This window comes from Varanus komodoensis, unplaced genomic scaffold (assembly GCF_004798865.1).
Source record: "Varanus komodoensis strain SLA01 unplaced genomic scaffold, ASM479886v1 scaffold1, whole genome shotgun sequence".
Classification (NCBI taxonomy): Eukaryota; Metazoa; Chordata; class Lepidosauria; order Squamata; family Varanidae; genus Varanus; species Varanus komodoensis.
This window is the reverse complement of record NW_025335268.1, coordinates 1,370,079-1,388,795: the sequence shown is the minus strand read 5'-3', so window position 1 is coordinate 1,388,795 and position 18,717 is coordinate 1,370,079. Positions and strand designations below refer to the sequence as shown.

The following is an 18,717-nucleotide window of genomic DNA, read 5'->3' as shown; positions in this document are numbered from 1 at the left end:
ATGTCATGCTTTATGATGATGAATTATTTGGGGTTAGGGATCAGGGAAGGGGTGCCAAACTGCTTTGGGATTTTTTAAAATGGAAAGCAGCATATGAATAATTAAAATAAATAAACAAAACTAATTGATAGGATCCAGTGATCGACCTATGAAAGTGGTCTGTGGCCTCCATGAGCTACACCAGAATCACAGACCAAGTGATCCACCAAACGGGAAGCACCCTGCCATTTGTTTGCTTTGACTCAGTGGTGAGGCAAGATGGGCACAGAGATTCAACAATACCCGGGATGACCACAAGTTGCCCACCTCTGCTTTAATTGTACCTTCTCTTCCCCTGACTTTTTGCAGCCCCAGGAAGGCAACAAAACCATGAGATGGAACTTCTGCTAAAGTTTGCAATGGGTGTTCACACCGGTCATAAAACCTGAATACCTGAAACTCATAACAGAAGCCGTGATCATGCGTGGCACGACTGTTCCAATCCCGCAGCAGGAGTTCAGGGGAGCACAGTCTCCAAGGGTTCATGTCTGGTGTGAAACAGGAAAGCCTTTTAAAAATAAATATAAACCATGAGCAATGAGCTTGTAATTTATATTTTATTTTGCACAAGCTTGCATATATACTGCACATACATTCAGTTTAGAGAAGATGGAAGGCACACAAGGCAATTGAACTACTGTATCCTTTAAGTGGTACAAAGCAAAAAGGTAAAGGTCTGGAGAGTATACAAAAGCTTAAAACACACAAAATAAGATCCCCTCCCTTCCCACCCACCCCCCAAAAAACCATTTTTCCTGATTTCTTTTCAATTTAGTAGCTGCCAAGCTAGAATTGTAACTTTTTTCAATCAATTGTCTACTGCACCTTTTTTCCCTCTATACAGACAGGGGAGTCTTCATGTTTTATCACATCATCAATTAATATTACAGTACATCCTTGGCAATACAAAATTGTACACCATCAAATAAATTAGGATAAATTAAACCAATAAATTATGCAAAGTCTTCAGAACAATAGACAACAACAAAAATTCCACAGTTGAAATTGCCTCTAGCTAAAAAATAAAATTAAAAAAATCAAAAATTGACTTTATTAATTCAGTTATTATACTAACTTCAAATTAAAGGGTCTTTATTACAAAAATGTTTAATAATGCTATTTACAACATATTGCTAAATAATATAAAGGCAGTGTTTTGTCACTTTTGTAACTATATACATATGAGAAGTAGCTGGGACAACAGCAGTTTATGCCTTAACCTTTGACTCTTCCAGTTAAATAAATATTTTTTTTTAAATTTTGAGCTCAGATTTATATAGTTGCAATATATTTTCACTAAGGGTACAATCCTATGCATATTTAGACAGAAAAGAGTCCTATAAGTCACAGCATGATTGGAGCATGCTGGGAGTTGAAGAACCTTTTTTTGCCTAAACATGTCCAGGATCATACCCTAAAAGTAAGAGAGAGAGAGAGAGAGAGAGAGAGAGAGAGAGAGAGAGAGAGAGAGAGCGCGCGCACACAAACATGTGCGTTTCAACCTACAATATTATATTGATTCGTCAAGGAAGTCCAGGCCCAGTAGATGTGGAGTAGAATTTAAGATTTTAATCCTTATAAGGATCTGACTGTACATTTCTTGTGTATTTTAATATTTCTTATGGCAGCTAGGTAGAAAGAGAAAATAACTGAGGGTCCAAATGACAAAAATGGCTTAAGTTACCATCTTTCATATGTTGAAATACAGCCATTCCTAAGAAGATGCAAAGGTTAAACATCAGTTTTCATCCCAACTCAAAATAATGAGCATTTTCAATGGTTTACAACCAACAGTTCTACAGAAAACAAAATTGCATTTCCTTCAACAGAACATTTAAGTGCAATACAGTAACTGCTTACTCATATAAATCAGTTACATTCTTTAAGGGGAGCTTTTTGAAAACAATGGTTATTAAAATTTCCAAACACAGAATAGATACCCAAAAAAAGTGTTTGCACTAAAACACCAATAATTACTATATAATACACATGACAAATAGGATTTTTTTCAATTTTTGATTATTTCTCATGTACAATGCTCATTTGAGGGAGTTTTCAAACCACTTCTTATATATATTTATATTTTTATTTATATATATATATATTTATATATATATATTTATATCTTTCAGTTCTGCTGGTGAAAGTCCTATATTTAAAGCCACAAAATCTTCACTTTTATTTCTTAGTTAATAGTAACCTGGGGTTGTGGGGAAAAACCCTCTGCCAGTAAATTACTTTGTGCAGATAGAAAAAAAAATCTGTAACTTTACAAAAACTGGATCACCCATGTCCTGGACACATGATGAGAGAGACTGATTTTTTTTTAAAGTACTGAGCTGGGTTTTAAAGAATGCTTTCAACTATCTATACAGTGAACTCCAACATTTCTTATAAATTTAACAGATGTTCTCAGAATGTAGTTATTAAAATCATCTGCCTTTTATTTAAGAACAGCCATTACGCTGAATATATACATTGCTTTATAAAAGTTCCCCTCAGCTATAGATGTTCACCCACATACCTGGTACAGTAACAATGATTCTGCAAACTTAAAACACTTTAAATTAAATAATACTCAGAGGCACAAAGCAAACCTCAGGAATATATGGGTGAACACTCCCTTAAATAATTACTACATTCTAATATCTTTCACTTTTTAAAAACCATTTAATGTGAAGCGTTCCCATTACACAACCAGAGATACAGTAAGAATTAAATGTTTCATAGTTTCAGATAGAACATTCTTCTCACAAAACATAACAAATGTCTAAAATAGGTTCTTAATCTACATTGGAAAAATGTAAGCTTTTCACTTCACACGTATATTGTGTGTGTATAAGTATATATACATATATATATATATATCTATCTATATATATCATCATGTGTATATGTGGGCATATATGTATGTATATGTATACACATATATATAATACGTATGAAATATTGCTTCTATACTACTCTTCATTTACGCTAAGAACACACAAGATCTGCACCACTGTTACAAAAAATTGGCTTCTACAAGAAATTTTCAAAATTGAATGCTGCTCAAACGACTGAGAAAAAATAATTTGCATTATCAAACTGTTCTAAAAATTCTCTTCTTCAAAAACGTATTCTTCCGCTTTGTGTTTTTTTGTTTTGTTTTTAATTTTCTCTAAAAAGACACAAAATATGCATAGCTATCAACATTATGTCCAACAGCTGGAAAAAAGGGGGAAAGAAGGGGAGAAAAAGAATCTAGTATTTATTGCAGCTGTAGGAATTCAGGGACGAGGGAAAAGTTCAAAAAGACGAAAATTGTAAGCCACTGAAGGCACAAGAACAACTGTACTTGTGAAGGGGAGAAAAACTGTTCATTTGAAGGATTTGTTTTACGTAATCCTTCCGCTGGTGCATTTAAGGTCTAGGCACACACTTCCAGTTTTTGCACAGGAAACAAAAGAGAAAGAGGAGGAGGTGGGTGTCAGGATGGGATTTCAACATTTTTGAACTACTTGACCTATGTAAACTTTGTTTTACTACAATAAAAGTGCCCTTCTGCTCTTTACGACCCAGTCCTACCTACAGTTTTGCTGAGAAATAAGTGTTGGGTGTGAGTGGGGCACAATTCTGGCTGGGCCTGCTCTAAGTTGCACCTGCTGCAGCAAGGTGACATCACAAGCTGAGGCAGGATGTCCAGCTAGCTCAGCAACATGGATCGGTTTCATGACACCAGCAACAGCCGCCATCATCAGATGCAGCGCTCATCAGATGCTGCACTGCAGAATTTAGGGGAGAGAGCACGTAACAGTTTGAGCTTCTCTCACTTTCAGAGATGTTTGGCTGTCTGGGGAAACACAATTTTCCCTCACAGAATGATTGTTTTCAGTCTCCTTGGTGGAGAGGGAACTATCATGAAATGGGTTGACATCTGTGGTATTCTGCAAGGCAGGGGTAGGAACAGATCACCTACACAGCAACCTACCCTCATTTGGGGCTTGACAGAACCTTCTGTGTGAAGTGCAGCCCGATGTTCCTCAAGCCCAGCTTCATTTTTTTTCTTTGTAATCATCTTGCAAGAGACAGGCAGCACAGTAGGACAAACCTGGCAGGCAAAGTGCGCGGCTGCGTGCTCCATCTGCGCAAAAAGCTTTGTGGCAAAGAACATCCATAGGATCAGGATGAGCATTTTTTTCCTTTTAGATGAAAGGAACATTTGGAGGAGGATGAAGCCTGCTTAAAATACAGCGAGGACCAATGCTTTAGATTTTAGTGTCTGTGCCATGGGAATAACAAAGGCAATATGGCTATATAATGCAATGAAGTCATTGTAAAAAAATGAATAAAATTAGTGTGTGTGTGTGTGTTTGGTTTGCTTGGGTCCCATTCCCCTTACTTAAGCATTCCTCTGCATCATTCACTAATGAATTTGTGCATGCTATGTATAAATAAATATATATATGTCATTAGGACTAGTGTAAGCTTAGTTCAACTAATCACATTTCCGTCAATAATAACTGCAATAGAGCTAATAATAGTAATACAAATGATACTAGCAACAAGAAAAAGCAAAAAGCATATGTAAGGAAAGAATTTCTGGATGGATATCTAATGTGTTACAAATCAAGTATGGCTTTAGTTGGTTATGTTTGGATTTTGTAATGACTGAGGTGACAATGAAACAAGACTGTATGGGAAAGGCTGCCACAGAAGTGTTTTTCAATTTAAAGAGTTTATCCAGGTGTTCACCCCAAAGGGAGACACTCACTCACATGCTCTTATCATAAAACTTGAGAAAAAAGTAGCTTCTAAATATCTTCTGTACATATCTAACAATCTTCAGTAGAAATATGCCCTAATTCAGCATAGAAAAGTTCCCCCATAATGGGAAGAGAAGAAGTGTGGAAGTGCTACACAACAAAAGAGTGTTTTGAAATGTTCCAAACAGAGATGATAGTGCATAACAGGAAGCATTCTCCGGGGATGAGATGCTTACTAGTGCAGAGATGTGGAGCAACTGTCAGTATTTTGGCACAACAGTGGACCTGCTTCCTGTGTCAATAGTAGACCTAGACCAGCAGTGATTGGAACAGGGACAAGCATTCTGAACATGGGTTTGCGGATTACTTAGCTCACTGATCGTCAGCAAAGCCCTACATCTGGAAATGTCCTAATAGTCTATACTTGATGGACAAAATAAAAGACCGGCTTCAAAGCCGTCAACTGTATGGATGCACAAAACTCTTCAGGGGAGGCTGAGGAACAGCACAGCTTGCTCTCGGGGTGACGCACACTGCCACAAATTGTGGGCCTTTATTCCTTGCGATTAGCTGCATTGCCTGCACTGTATAGGCACAACTAGTGCTTGAAAGTAACAACAGGAGTTGCAATCCAGAGATCTGAATGGAAGGGAAAAATAGGGCAAACTTGTGCACAATTGGGCCCAGTTCAGACACTGACTGATTTACATTTTTATGAAGCTGGATATGAATAGAGGGCTTGCAAACTCGGCCCATTCCTCTTTGCTGTGTGTGCTGACTTCGGCACTTCAATTCCAGTCTGTTTAAACCACACCTCTCAGTTACATCTGAACAGGGGACTGTAGCTTAATGTTAACTTAGTAACCAGGATTTTAAACCATGGACAAATCATGGTTCAAGATCCTGATGAAGAAACTAACATGAAACCACAGTTCCTTATTTTGGACGTAATGAGAAACTAATTGAATGAGACCAGCACTGAAATAAAAAAGCCAGTAAAAAAGGGAATGGGTGAGTGTGGACCTGGCACTTGTAACTGGGTTAATCAATCACAGTTTATTAAGTCAGGGATTTTATATATGGAAAGGTCTTGCACCACAAAATAACTATTCTGCTTGTAGAAACCTGATTTTTGCATGTGGAAGAGGATAACTAGTTTGCAGCCTGGGTGTCCTAGGTTTTCTCTTTCTTTTTAAACAAATCAGTAGGTTTTTAAGGCTTTTTACTGATAACTCCTCTCATCCCTTTCTGAGTCTCAAACAATATTTGTAAATGAAGCATCATTGCAGTGACTAGGTCAGCTTTTTTAGTTGTTATGACATGTGGGACTTTCACTCTCCAAAGTCAAAATAAATCTGGTATGTTAAAAAAAATGTCAAGAAAGATTAAAAAAGGAGGATCCTAAAGAAAATAATTTGGTAAACTGTAAAACAAACATTTTGGTTAATTAGTATCAAATTGGTATGAAATTGATGGGGGGAAAGGGTGAATAATGAAAGAGACTAGCCCAGTTAACAATAAATTCTTACTGCATCTGTACAAAAGACAACAGAGAAAACAACAACCACATAGTGCCATAGCATACCGGAAAAGACACTACACCTTTGCAAAAATGCCAAAAGAAAAAGGAGACCATTGAAGAAAGCATAAAAACTAGCAACATTTTTAAAAAAAAAATTCCACTGATCGTTGTGTCAACTCACTTCTGTTTGATTCATACAATTCTTATTACTATTATGATTTTTCCAATGAAAGGTAAACGTTTGTTTTGGTCACCCTGAGGAGAAATTCTGTCTTGGACTGGTTTAGATGCAGTCTGTATCGGTGTTAAAAATCAGAGCCAACTAGATGTGCTAAAAACCCACGCTTTGCTGAAAAGACAGCCACAGTTGGGCTTCTCTGGTCTCCCACAGTAAAACTTGCTGCATTCAGCTGCAGTGATGCCTTGAACTCCACTGCTCATATACACCATTCTAGTAAACATTATGGAGGCATAGAGATTTGTCTGTAGGGCTGCCATTTTCAGTGCCAGCTGTGTGTGTTTAACATCATGTCAAGTTTGGTCCTGAGACTGATGGCAATTAGACCTGTACACAATCCAATCTCAAATTGATCCATGTGGCTGTTCCTTACAAGGCAATTGCAAAATGTTATTTTGAGTGAAATATAGGAAAACTCTGATGTGCCCCATATGTTAAGCTTTGCTCTCATGTTTTATTTCCCACTAGCTTTTGTGGTAGAAGAGAAGTTGTCTGCTCAGTTCTAGTCATTGTTAATGTATCACTTATATTTGAGGAAATAATAAAGTGGCCAGCTTCTGCTTTCCTAGCTATCAGGACAGGGATAAAGTTTCTGCATGATTTATAGGCACAATCCAGAACTAGTTGAGCATGCTTAAGTCCCAGTAAGCAAGTTAGCAAGCATAGTTAACTACTTAAGTTCCATTGGATTCAATGGATATGGCCAATCTTCTATAAAGTTGTGCTCTCAATCTATTGTGCCAAGTTTATTCATTTAAACAATATTTTCTATTAAAAAGTCTCTATTCCATTTCTAATATACAGAAAGTTTTTTTCTACTTTGAGATGCCATTGTTTTGCCTCAGTCATTTTAGAATAAAGCAAAGGTGTTGTACAGTGCTTCTCAAATGAAAAGGTAGTTTCAAACATTTTTCAGGCAAAAATATGAAATATTATACATATATACTACCTAAGGGCTTGGGGGAGGAGGATACATTTTGATAAAAAATACCATTTAGAACATGGGCCAAACCTGATAATGCATTGTGACAGTGTAAGGATAAAATCCCGCCATAGTTAAGCATTAAGATTAATTCTGTGGACATCTAGTCAGAAGTAATTTCTACTAAGTTTAATGGTACTTACACCAAAATATGTATGCATAGGATTGGCACCATAAGGCTCCATTAATTCCATTTGGAAAGTTTTTCACATGATTTACCACTGAAATAATATGACTATAAAATGTTCTGTTCCAACTAAAAATCATGCAAGATTTTTTTTTTTACTCTATGGAGAGTGAAATGCTACTATTTTAATAAGCTGGCCATGTAATGACATTAAACCACTGTGTTTGCCAATAGCAAACCCCTTGCTTTAAATTAACTCATTTTGTTTTGCACAGCAATGCTCTGTGTTTGTGTGAGAGAGAAAGAGTGGAAAGACCTGGGTAAGAAATGATAAGGTGAACTCCAAAAATGAAAGCATTCCAACTCTGGATTTCTGGAGTCCAACCTCACTTCCCTGATCTTCTTTGCTTTTGATACAGACCTCCCTGAAATCTGGGGTCAAGCTGAAATATCAGGCCCAGATATCAAGCCATGCTGTGGTTCCTAGGAGTCCCAACTAGTACTCCTTTCCCAAATTCCCTGAAATGGTGGGAACAGATTGGGAGCACTTTCAGGAGCCACTGCTATAGGGTACCTCACCCAAGATGTTGCTACACAAGCTCATAGAAGCATACAGAACTGGAAACTAGGGCTGATTCAGGGCATCCATTTTTCTTGTAAGGGAAAGCTTGAAAACTGGTGTGGATGCCAGTTTTGATCTTGTCTGAATAACTAGAAGGGATGTTTAAATGTCTTCTAATCTATAACATGAAAATCTTGACTCTTTCATGGTTGAGTTGAACATTTAGAAAGCACTATGCTTGTCAAATGCCATCCACAGAGTTGAGAACATAATATAAACAAGGACTGTAGGAGCTGCACTGTTACAATTCTTGACTCTAGAATTGCCCTGCAACATTTGTCTTTCTAGAACAAACTGCCACTTTGTAGTGAGCAATAACTGACAAAATATAGAGATATAGATATATAAAAGTAATGCCCTAACTTGCTAAAACAGGCTTGTACACACGTCAAAACATTCTTCTCCCTGGGAAAAAACAAATATTTTTCCCTCCAAATGTTAAAAGTCATGGGCAAAAGTAAAACAAAGGCTGGAGTTAAAATAATAATCCACTTGTTACTGACCTAAATAACAAAATAGTATTAATAATAATCACAAAGGATTATGATCTGATTTCATATATATATATATATATATATATATATATATATATATGAATGAAATGAATATAGACACACATACACACACACTCACACATGACTTGGGCATCAAAAAGAGGGGTCTGCTACTTTTTTTTAATACATTCATAAATAGTGGCTGAAATTTCTACTCATGGAGAAGCTCTTGGAGGCAGTTTGGGGATTTGAAAATCTCAGGAACTTCACTGTCCAGCTTACAGATGACCTTGTAAATGGCCTTCTTCCAGGAAGGATCAACATCTTTGCCTGCGATAATGGCATTGAAAAACTCTCGTAATGTGATCTGAGCCACTTCCAGGAATCTCTCTGGAACCTGCTGATACAAGGAGACAATGGCATTAATAAAAGTTTTCAGTTTCAAGTCTCTGGGTCTTCAAAGGAAACTGAGCTAAGTTCTTACTTTCAAAAGGGAGCTTACATAGCACCTGCATTTTCTAAATGCGGCAAACCTCTATTCTCTTAGGCAAGGCTGTTATATATAGTACAATAACTTTTAAAACATGTGTTAGCTAGCTTTGTAAAGTTGAACCATAGAATGTAGGTATTAAAATATGAACATCTGGGTTTAGAGGGTGCTGGATTTATAAGATATAATTAGCAGAGGAAGGGAATGGAGTGGGGGAGGAAGGCTCTTGCCTTGAAGGTCTGCAGAATAGTTTGTCCACATATGCATGTGCTGGATCATTTTTACTCTCTAAGTGTACTTGTGAGAATTTAGCATTTGCTAAACACAACACCGTCCCTTCACTGTGTGTGTTCAGCTTTGGTCCCAGTTGGTATGAAAAGCCAGTAAGGAAATGGGGTATCTACCACCAATGTTTCTTTGCAGCTTTAAAGGCCTCCTGTAATGGCCTAGGTCAAAAATTGCTTTTTGGATGGAGCTCCCATACGATTGTCCTGCACTCAGCCAGTATGGTTCCCAATTTAAACAATATGTCCCAAATAAAAGTAATAAGTATCCACCTGAGGTGATGGTGGAAGGCTAGGGGACTCTGCAGATTCTGTGAAGATTCCTGTCTGACCAGTTAGGTTTCTCAGTGGCAATCCAGTTTACTTTGTACACTGAAAACCAAATAAGCTGGTTGTGCATAGCATCTTTGACCGCAAACTATTTGGGTCCTTTTTCATCGTTTTTATGTTTTAAAAGATAATCCTGTGCATGCAAATGAAGTCCCACTTCATAATGTCCATTCAGGTGTGGGGGCACTCACAATGCAACTTGGTCAGCAGAGTTCTCAAAGATCTGCTGTTTGAGTGGCTTCCATTCCTATTCCTCAGTGACAATGGCATCTTGAAACTGCTCAGTAGAAGTCTTAACTGCAATACTATATCCCCCAGATGTGGTGCACTACAATTCCCATCACCCCCCAGCTTGGTTGTGCTTGCTGAGGATGGTGAGGTCAGTGGCCCAACACATCTGGAGAATGCCAAGTTAAGAAAGGCTGATGATTGGACAACTGAATAGAAGGAGTCATTTTCCTGGCAGAGCAGTGATTTTCCGCAAATTCGGTCAGCGATAAAATCCTGGGCAACTGCAGTTAAAGAAATTCAGTGAGCAACTAACTGCAAAAGATCTCTGCCTGAGTTCCAACAGTGCTCCTGTGAGTTAAAAGTAGGCAGAACTGAGTGAGATGGACCAGTGCATGGCAGTTTTGCGTCTGACTCAAGATGTGTCCCTTGAATTCAGCACAGGTATCCATTGGTTTGGATGCAGCTCACCAGTCAAACAGCACCATGATCTTCGGGCAAAAGGCCTCATTGCTGCTTCAAAATCTCATCTCAGAAGCTGCCTTTCCCATTTGCAGAAATCAAGCGACTTAGAGGTCTGTCAGTTGTGGTCTGGAGGGAGGCAGGTTGGGGAAGCTTGGAATATGTCCGCACTGACATAGTGAGGCAGCCTGTCCCAGGGTGGTGCTCTCCAGTGTGCTGTTGTGTTTAGAATGGTAAACTGGGCCTCGGGAGCTGCAGGTTCTGTTCACCGTGGGGCCACAAAGCTCACTGAGTGATTGGGGCCTGGTGCTGACTTTCAGCCCAACATACCTCGTAGGGTTGTTGTGAGGATAAAGCAGAGAGAAGGAAGAAGAGGATCATATGAGCAACTCTGTATTTCATGCAGGAAAATAAAGTGGGATATAAATACATAAATTACAGATTCTGCAAAGTATTTGCAATCATGGACTTGGCTAATGGACCCAGTGCTCTTAAAGAGCTCTTCTTCTTTCTTTTCTATCCCACATGGAAGGTCCCCAAATTAGACTTAGCAACGTACTAGAAGCCTTCTCACAGATGACACACTGACAATTTGTTCACCAGATTTTGCCATTAGGCCAACATGTGACCAGCTGCTGCTGAAGTCAGTGGGAGCTGCCTGCAAGCTGCAGAGGGTGGAATTTGGACCCAAACAGTGAGTGTCCTTTGAAAAAGGCATATTGACTCACCCTGCTGAAGGAGTAATGTGCAAGTGTGTGGGGGCTGGTGCTGAGGGGAGAGTAAATACTAAGGATTAAAATAATTACTTTCCTTACACTGAGATACATAAAAACACACCTCTGCATTCTGAGTTTTTAGTCATGTAAACACAGAGTGCTCTAGCAAGATGTGATGTTTCTGGTGCTTTCAGGAACCTTTTCCTTGAAGTTGACAGCACTTGCTAGAATCCAAATTAGATACACTGTGGAGATTATGCAGGACTGAGGGGTTTGGGAGGGTGGGAGGTATTTGCTAAATGTTATGGAATGATAACAAATATTTGATGCATTCAGTTAAATATTTTTCTGGAGGTTTGGTTAAGTGTTCAAAACCAGCAGCAGCAAATAAATGCTGGCACATTATATGGAGGTAAAAGAGTGGAAGTCGATGCTGCCATATAAAAGCAAAGGAACGTCTTAGGTCGTGTGAAGCATGCTTAGACTGGGCTGAACCACCGATCCATTTAACTCTGCTCTTGATTGGCAGAGATCTGTGGAGTGGATTGCCTCCCCATTTTTTAAGCTCTGGACACTGCATACTTTTTCAAGAAGCACTTTGGTGGCCGAGAAGTGGTACAGAAATGTTCAACAAAGGAACTGGTTTTTCAGAGGCAGGGAAACCATTCAGAGTATAAATGGAACTCCTAGGAAGCAAAGGTGTAAAAAGGAGCTCTGGGATGCATTGCAAAGCTGAATGGATTCTTTGCATCTATTTCCACTACAGATGTTAGAGCAGCCTTCCTCAGCCTGATGCCTTCCAGATGTTTGGGCACTTCCCGGCATTACTGACCATTGACCATACTGGCTGAGATGGATGGGGATTGCTCTTCAAAAGATCTGAAGTTCATAGCTATCAAAAGACACCCACTCCTCAATTATTGGTTTTCTGGCAATGTACCTGAAAAACTATGTCAAAGAAAAGCGAAACAGGACAAAAGCAACAAACTATCAAATGGCATCTGCTCAGCTCAGATTGGAAATGTTGATATTTCAACTCAAATATATAATGTTTTTCAAGTGCTGCCATTTATACCAGAGAAAGCCATTTCCATTTTATTTTAATGATCCAGGGATGATTTACTCAGGATACAGGTTATTACAAAGCATTCAGCTTAAACTATTTCCTAGCTTAGCTGAAAGCATTACTGACATTAATGAATAAATGTTGAACATGGGTACCTTGGAAAAAGAAAAAAGGGAGTATAAATGTAATTAATAAGAATAATAAATGGTATGCTGAACAACAGAGATGGTTCTAGAAACACAAACTCAAAAGTTTAGGGTTCTTAATGTGGTTCTCATCCATCCTGGTTCTCATCCACCCTGCCCTGAGGCCAGAGTCATCTTTTCCCCTTTCTCATCTAAGCCTCTTCTGAAGCAGTACACTCACCACTAAAGAGAAGTCTTGCGACGCTGTATTTTGATCATTCTTTAAGGATATCAATGAGCCTGCTGAATTTCCCAAACTGATTGTGAATTTTTAAAACATTTTCATGCTTTTGAAATTGGATTTTGAGGACTATTGCGGCAATAATGTTAAGAATCAATGGGATGGTTACACCACTGCAGACTGTCTTCTGCAAAGGAGAGCTCCCACTGTTTCCACTGCACAAGGGGAATGTACCACTTAAGGAAAGGTGATTTAGCACTTCGTAGGGGAATCGAACAACTAATGGAATTGATGGGGTATGAGAGAGTCAGCTGGGGTGTAAGACAGTGCTCCACCGAATTCTGCCCCATGTGTACAATGCAGTGCTTTTACATGTTTTCTTCTGACAGTCCTAAAATTTCCATAACTGAGAATAATGCAAAACAAAACAAAAAAAAAAAGTGGAAAAAGAAAAAGAAAAATTTTAGTCAAGTAAGTTTCAGCTCTGGTAGGCAGGAATAGTGTGACAGAAATTTTGCTGAGGATTTTCAAAAGCTTTTGATTAAATCTATTATCACAAGCTCTTAGAGAAAATGGTAGTGATGAAAGCAAGGAGATGGAGACCTTACAGATCAGAAACTGGATGAATAATAGGAAGCAGCATATAGGAAGAAAATATATTACTTAACATTATTAAAGCAGCCCAGATTTTCTAAGCACTGTACAGATATTCTTGACTTCAGGCAAAGAATCAAGTAGACATGACACAAAAGGAAAAGAGAATGCAGCAGGAGGAGGAAAATAAGCATAACAGCAGCTGGGAAATTGTAGAATTCCTGAAGAATTTACAATGAGTCCCACAGTATTTAACAAAGTATCTGCTTTTGGGGTGAATGGTAAGGTAGTCAGGTTAGGAGACAACATCAAATAATTCAGTTTAGCCTCCAGTGGATAATGAAAAGCTCTATTACTTTTCTTCAAACTAGCTGTGACTTCAAAGTACATTAAAAGTAACCTATACAATGCTTATGAAACAAGATTATGAGCAATGTCATAAAGCAATTATGTAAGTCTATGATACCCCCAATTTTAGAATAATGTGTGCAGCGCTGATTGTTCCATCTCTAAAAGAATGTCACAGAGCTGGAAAACATACAGAAAAATAAAGCTGAAAATTGATTCAAATATATGTGAAGGCATACTGCAGTCCTTCAAAATTAATGAGAGGAATCACTGTCTAGAAAGTGTCCTCATGTGGAAATTTAGAATATCAAGAAGAAAATTGTAATCTTTGGTGTGAACTCTGTATATGCTGGGAACCTTTGCTGCAGAGGGCTAGAAAGAGAAATGTTTTTAGGTGCACTGGCACCAAGCCAATCAGAAATAAAAGGCCTAGGCCAGTGTTGCCCAACTTGGTACCCACTTAGATCTACTGGACTAATACTCTATCCTCCTCCACCCATTATGCGAGTTCTGATCTAACACATCTGGGGGCATCGAGCTGGGGAAGACTAACCTAGGCTAATAAAGCTGGGAAAAGTAGCTTCAAAAGATGATGGGAAAAACATCCCAGTAGCATTTGAGGCGAATGTGGCAAAATTCTAATAAGTTCTCACAATATTCAAGCAGATTGGAGGACACTGAGGTATTAGCCATTAACCCTGGGTTAAACTTGGTTGCGATTGCTGCATACACATAGACACTGGGAGGGATGACTGCTTCAGACAGGACCCTTTCAGTAGACTCATAGATCCCACAGCAAATGCCACTACATAACAGCCTGCTTTCTCCACAGAAGAGCCACAAGGAAGGACTGCTGGCAGTGGCGATTCCATTTGTGTGTGAAAGATGGAGCCAGACCTTCTGGGATCATCACCAAGGGAAAAGGTGCAACTGGTTCTTTTGACTGATAACCTTCAGTTTCAGCCTTTAGAGACAATTTGCTAACAGGTATCATATGTAGAACATGTACTTCCTCCTGCCTATTGCTCTGTTCTAGTTTTGAGGACACATATCCTAAATGAAGGGCTATACATACCATTTGAGGGTTATGCACAGGTTGCTTAACCCTTGCATAAGTTGCCCCTGCCAGGTTCTCACAACGCAATAGGCCATGGGGACTGAATTCCCATTGCAGCCTGAAAATTGAAAAGGGCAGGCAGCATGGTGGGCTGCAGTGATTGTGTGAATGTGGTCATGATGTTTCCATGGATTTACAGCAGACTTCAGCATTCCTTGCTCAAGCTATTTTTGTTGGTCATTCAGCTTGCTCGCTCATGCCAGGGAGCCTTGCTTATTCCTTTGTGCTGCATATTATCCCAATAGCCAGGGCTTAGTATGAGCCGGCGCTCACCAGGGCTTAACTGTGGGACCTTTTTTCCATACTACAGAACCTTCCCGAATTAGATGAAGTAAAAACAACACAAAATTCTCTGAGCCTGTACAGAATGCCTTTCCTTCACCACTGACTCTGACCACAGTTGGCACCCTGGAAAATCTAAGACTGCACAGAAAGTTTTTCAGAGGTTGGGAGACATAGACTGCAGACCTGTTTGGGCCCAAGCGACTCTTGTTTGAGCAATGAAGTGCTCCTTGCAACCTGGCCCAGCTCACTTCTCCTCCCCACTCCCTGCCGCCTTTTTACAAAGAGCATAATATTTTCTTAAGAGAACACACGTTCTGAGGCAAAGCATCGAATTGTTTAAATGGATGGGTGGCTAGATAGATTTTTTCCAGTGAGCAATTAACCAGTCATCTGTGCTAATTGTGTGTGTCTGGGGGTAGCTTTTTTCTGACCCTAAGTGATGATGACCTACTAAGTACATCTTTACACCTAAGTGACTGAACATCTCTCCAGCAGAAACATCTGCAGAAACAATGCCTCGGTGACAAATAAGACCCCCGTCCACATTTCTTTTTATAGACCCAACAACAATCTCTACTATGAACCCAGGACATTTTCCTAGCATCAGGTGGCTGCAGTCAATCAAATAATGATCCTTGACATTCGCCAGGAAGAAAGATGATGCTGCGAGGGGGAACGATGAGGCAGACTTCAGACTTATACCGTTTGTCTCAGAGAGGGGAAGCATGTTGCTTCGCTCAACATTTATATTCTGGGGATGCATGGCTGCAGATTCTAAAATGGCAGAGGGACAGGCAGCGTCAGGAAACTAGGGTGAAAAGGACTGATTATTTAGGGGTGGCTGTCGAACAAGGAAGGAGCAACTTGTCCAGTGCCCACTGGTAACTACCCACTCCGAATGTTCCTGCAGCCACCCTTCCTTGCTTTCCAAGGCCCCCTCATATGCACTGTCTTCTTGCCTGGTGAGAGTGCTTATTGGATAGAAAAGCCCCATATGATTGGTCCCGCTCCTTACAGACACAATATATTATGAACAATTTTTGAATGCTGTAAGACACTATTCAGTGCCAAACTGTGGCTTCTTCTATAAACATGTGCAAGGTTTTGATGAAAGTACAAATGAGCAATGGAAGTGCAGCTGCTTCAATGCAGTATGGAAGATCTGTATGCATAAAAGCTAGTGGTGCCACTAAGGTGTAGTTTAAGGTGTTGGACTGAGGACCTGGGAGATCAGAGTTCTAGTCCTCACTTGGCCATGAAGTTCACTGGGTGACTTTGGGCCAATCACTGATTCCCAGCTTAACCTACCTCACAGAGCTGTTGTTGTGAGGATAAAAAGGAAGCTATGTAAGCTCCTTTGTGTTTCTCACAAGAGGAAGTGGGATATAAATGCTATGCGTTAGTATTACTAAGCAACCTGCCATGTGCATAATCATTGTGAATACACAGTTAGAGCTCTCCACTGAGAGCTGGTACAACTTTGTGGCTAAGGGACCATCAACAAATTGAGAGGCCCTAGATTCAGGTCTCTCTTCTGCCATGGATTCAGGGTCAAAAGAGACATTAGCCTATCTAGCAGCTATGCCATTCCCTTCCAGCCTCTGTTTTCATTCATTCAGGGGGACTGTTCCAGAACTTGACAATTACCCTGCCCTCCCAATGCTAGGATCCTGATCCACACTGGAGCTTCTGCACCTACTCTTGAGTAAAACTGAAAGAAAAAAATAAAGCAGCTGGACATTGATCTTAAGCATTGGGCTGTGTTGGTTAGGGCCTGCTTGCTGGTCACGCAAGCTGCTGTCTCACTCCTCAGACCACCGGACCACCTGAAACCTGCAGTACCATACTAATCTGGCCTACAAGATTAAGCAATCCAGCAAGAGCTCTGCTTCCCAACGACGGTAACAGTGCTTGTTCCACGTTTTTGTGGGTCCCTGGACAAGGCACCCTCAACAGGCCTGTTCCTTCTGTCAGTGAGCCTTCTGTTGCCATGGTCACCCATGGCTCTTGCTCCTCCCTGCTTTCTCAGCCTTGCTACTGCTTGCCTGCTGGACAGGAAGAGAGCAGGCTCTCCTGCCGCTCCTCCTTCTCACCACCACCACTGCCTGGGCCCGAGCAAAAGGCAGGTGACCATCCCGCAATGTGAAAAGCAGCAGCAACTCAGGGTGGGGACCTTGTCAGTGAGCACCTGATGAGGTAGAAAACCTCAGCAGGTGCCCAAACATATCTACTGTTGACGCCAGCCCTGAATTGTTACAAGCAGATAATAAACATGAAAGGTTTTGACTAGTTGTAGCATTAGTATATACACAGTGATGATCCATCCAAATTCCAACTGATAAAGACCATGTGGCATTGCCCTTTCTGTAAAAGCTCTCAGGTTCCATGCATGTGTACCCCTGCTCCCCACCATGAGGCAAGGCCATCTTGTCACCATCTCCATTCCAGTCATCTTGTGTCACAAAGCATGGCCACTATGAAGCACTGAGAACATGAAGCAAAGAGCCTGAGATGACACTCAAATGAGCCAGACCACATGTTCCTAATCAGGGTAGAGCAAACCAGAGTAAGGAATTTCTCTCTAGGGTTTAGTATGTCATCTACTCTTGAAGATATGGGAATCTGCTCAAATGACAACTCATGCCACCCTATACCAAATTTGATCCACTTTTTGAAACTGCTCCACATGCTGCTTGAGTGCTGTGTCCTCAACATCTTATCAGAGCTTTCTCATGACCAGTTCATCACGCAGAGTAATTTTAGTGCTTTTACCCATATTGTCTCATCTTGCTTTTTATATTTGATTTTTGTAATTTTATACTGGATATATTTTTATGTATGGCATTATGTCTGAGAGGTGTTTTTTGAGTTCATTTTGAGTTCCTGAAGAAAAGTGGGATCTAAGCAACTAAATGAATAAATATAAAGAAATATTGAGAATCATGGAAAAAGCAATAAATCAAGTTGACAACTGGTAAAATTGATCGTATGAATCAGCACGATCTATTTTCTTTGTTTCTCTTGCTTAACCAAAATGTAACTTTTAAAGCCAAGCTACATCTTAAATCTGACAGGATCTAGGGAGTGTCCGATGTAGAAGTTTTAAATTATTTGTGAAATTGCTTTCCAGAGAGGGGAGAGGTTTCATTTAAAAGTGCTACAACTCAAGGTGTTCAGAATTGTTTCCAGTGGGGCCACTGCTAAATTTATAGAACTGAAGCAGAATTTCTATTTAAAGTCATTTGCTGGGAGTGGAAGAGGGAATACCTGAACAGAACAGGCTTGTGACAAAAAGAGTGCCAATTTACACAAAAATTCACTGACATCACACAATCTAGGAAACCTTCAGCAAATGCAGAAGCATTTCAACACCCAATTATACCTAACTGGGACACTTAGGCTATAATCCTATGCTTCCTTACCCGGGAGTAAACCATTTCAAACTCAACTTACCTCTGAGTAGAGATGTGCAGGATTCTACAGACCCTAGTTTCCACAACAAAAAAGTGTGCACCCTCAAAACAAAAGTATACAAGAGTTTGGGGTACATATGATGGTTCACAGGCTGGTGCTGAGTCTTCACAATGGTCTAATTTTTTTGTTTTTTCATTATATTTATTTGTGTTTTATTTGTTTTTGCCTGTGCAGCAAAGACTTTTCCT

The 18,717-nt window shown here is 39.8% G+C and overlaps 1 protein-coding gene across 5 annotated transcripts in view; it reads right to left on the bottom strand.

The window, feature by feature from the left end:
* Window positions 1-582: 582 nt before the first annotated feature.
* Window positions 583-18,717, bottom strand: part of PROX1 (prospero homeobox 1) — a 78,936-nt gene continuing 60,801 nt past the window's right edge. For 3 of the 5 annotated variants that reach the window (XM_044424746.1, XM_044425000.1, XM_044424832.1), the window contains one exon: window positions 583-9,169. In XM_044424746.1, coding sequence (XP_044280681.1) covers window positions 8,981-9,169 — 189 coding nt within the window. In that variant the 3' untranslated portion in view covers window positions 583-8,980. The remainder of the gene's footprint in view (window positions 9,170-18,717) is intronic. The other 2 variants (XM_044424918.1, XM_044425083.1) reach the window with 1 other exon arrangement.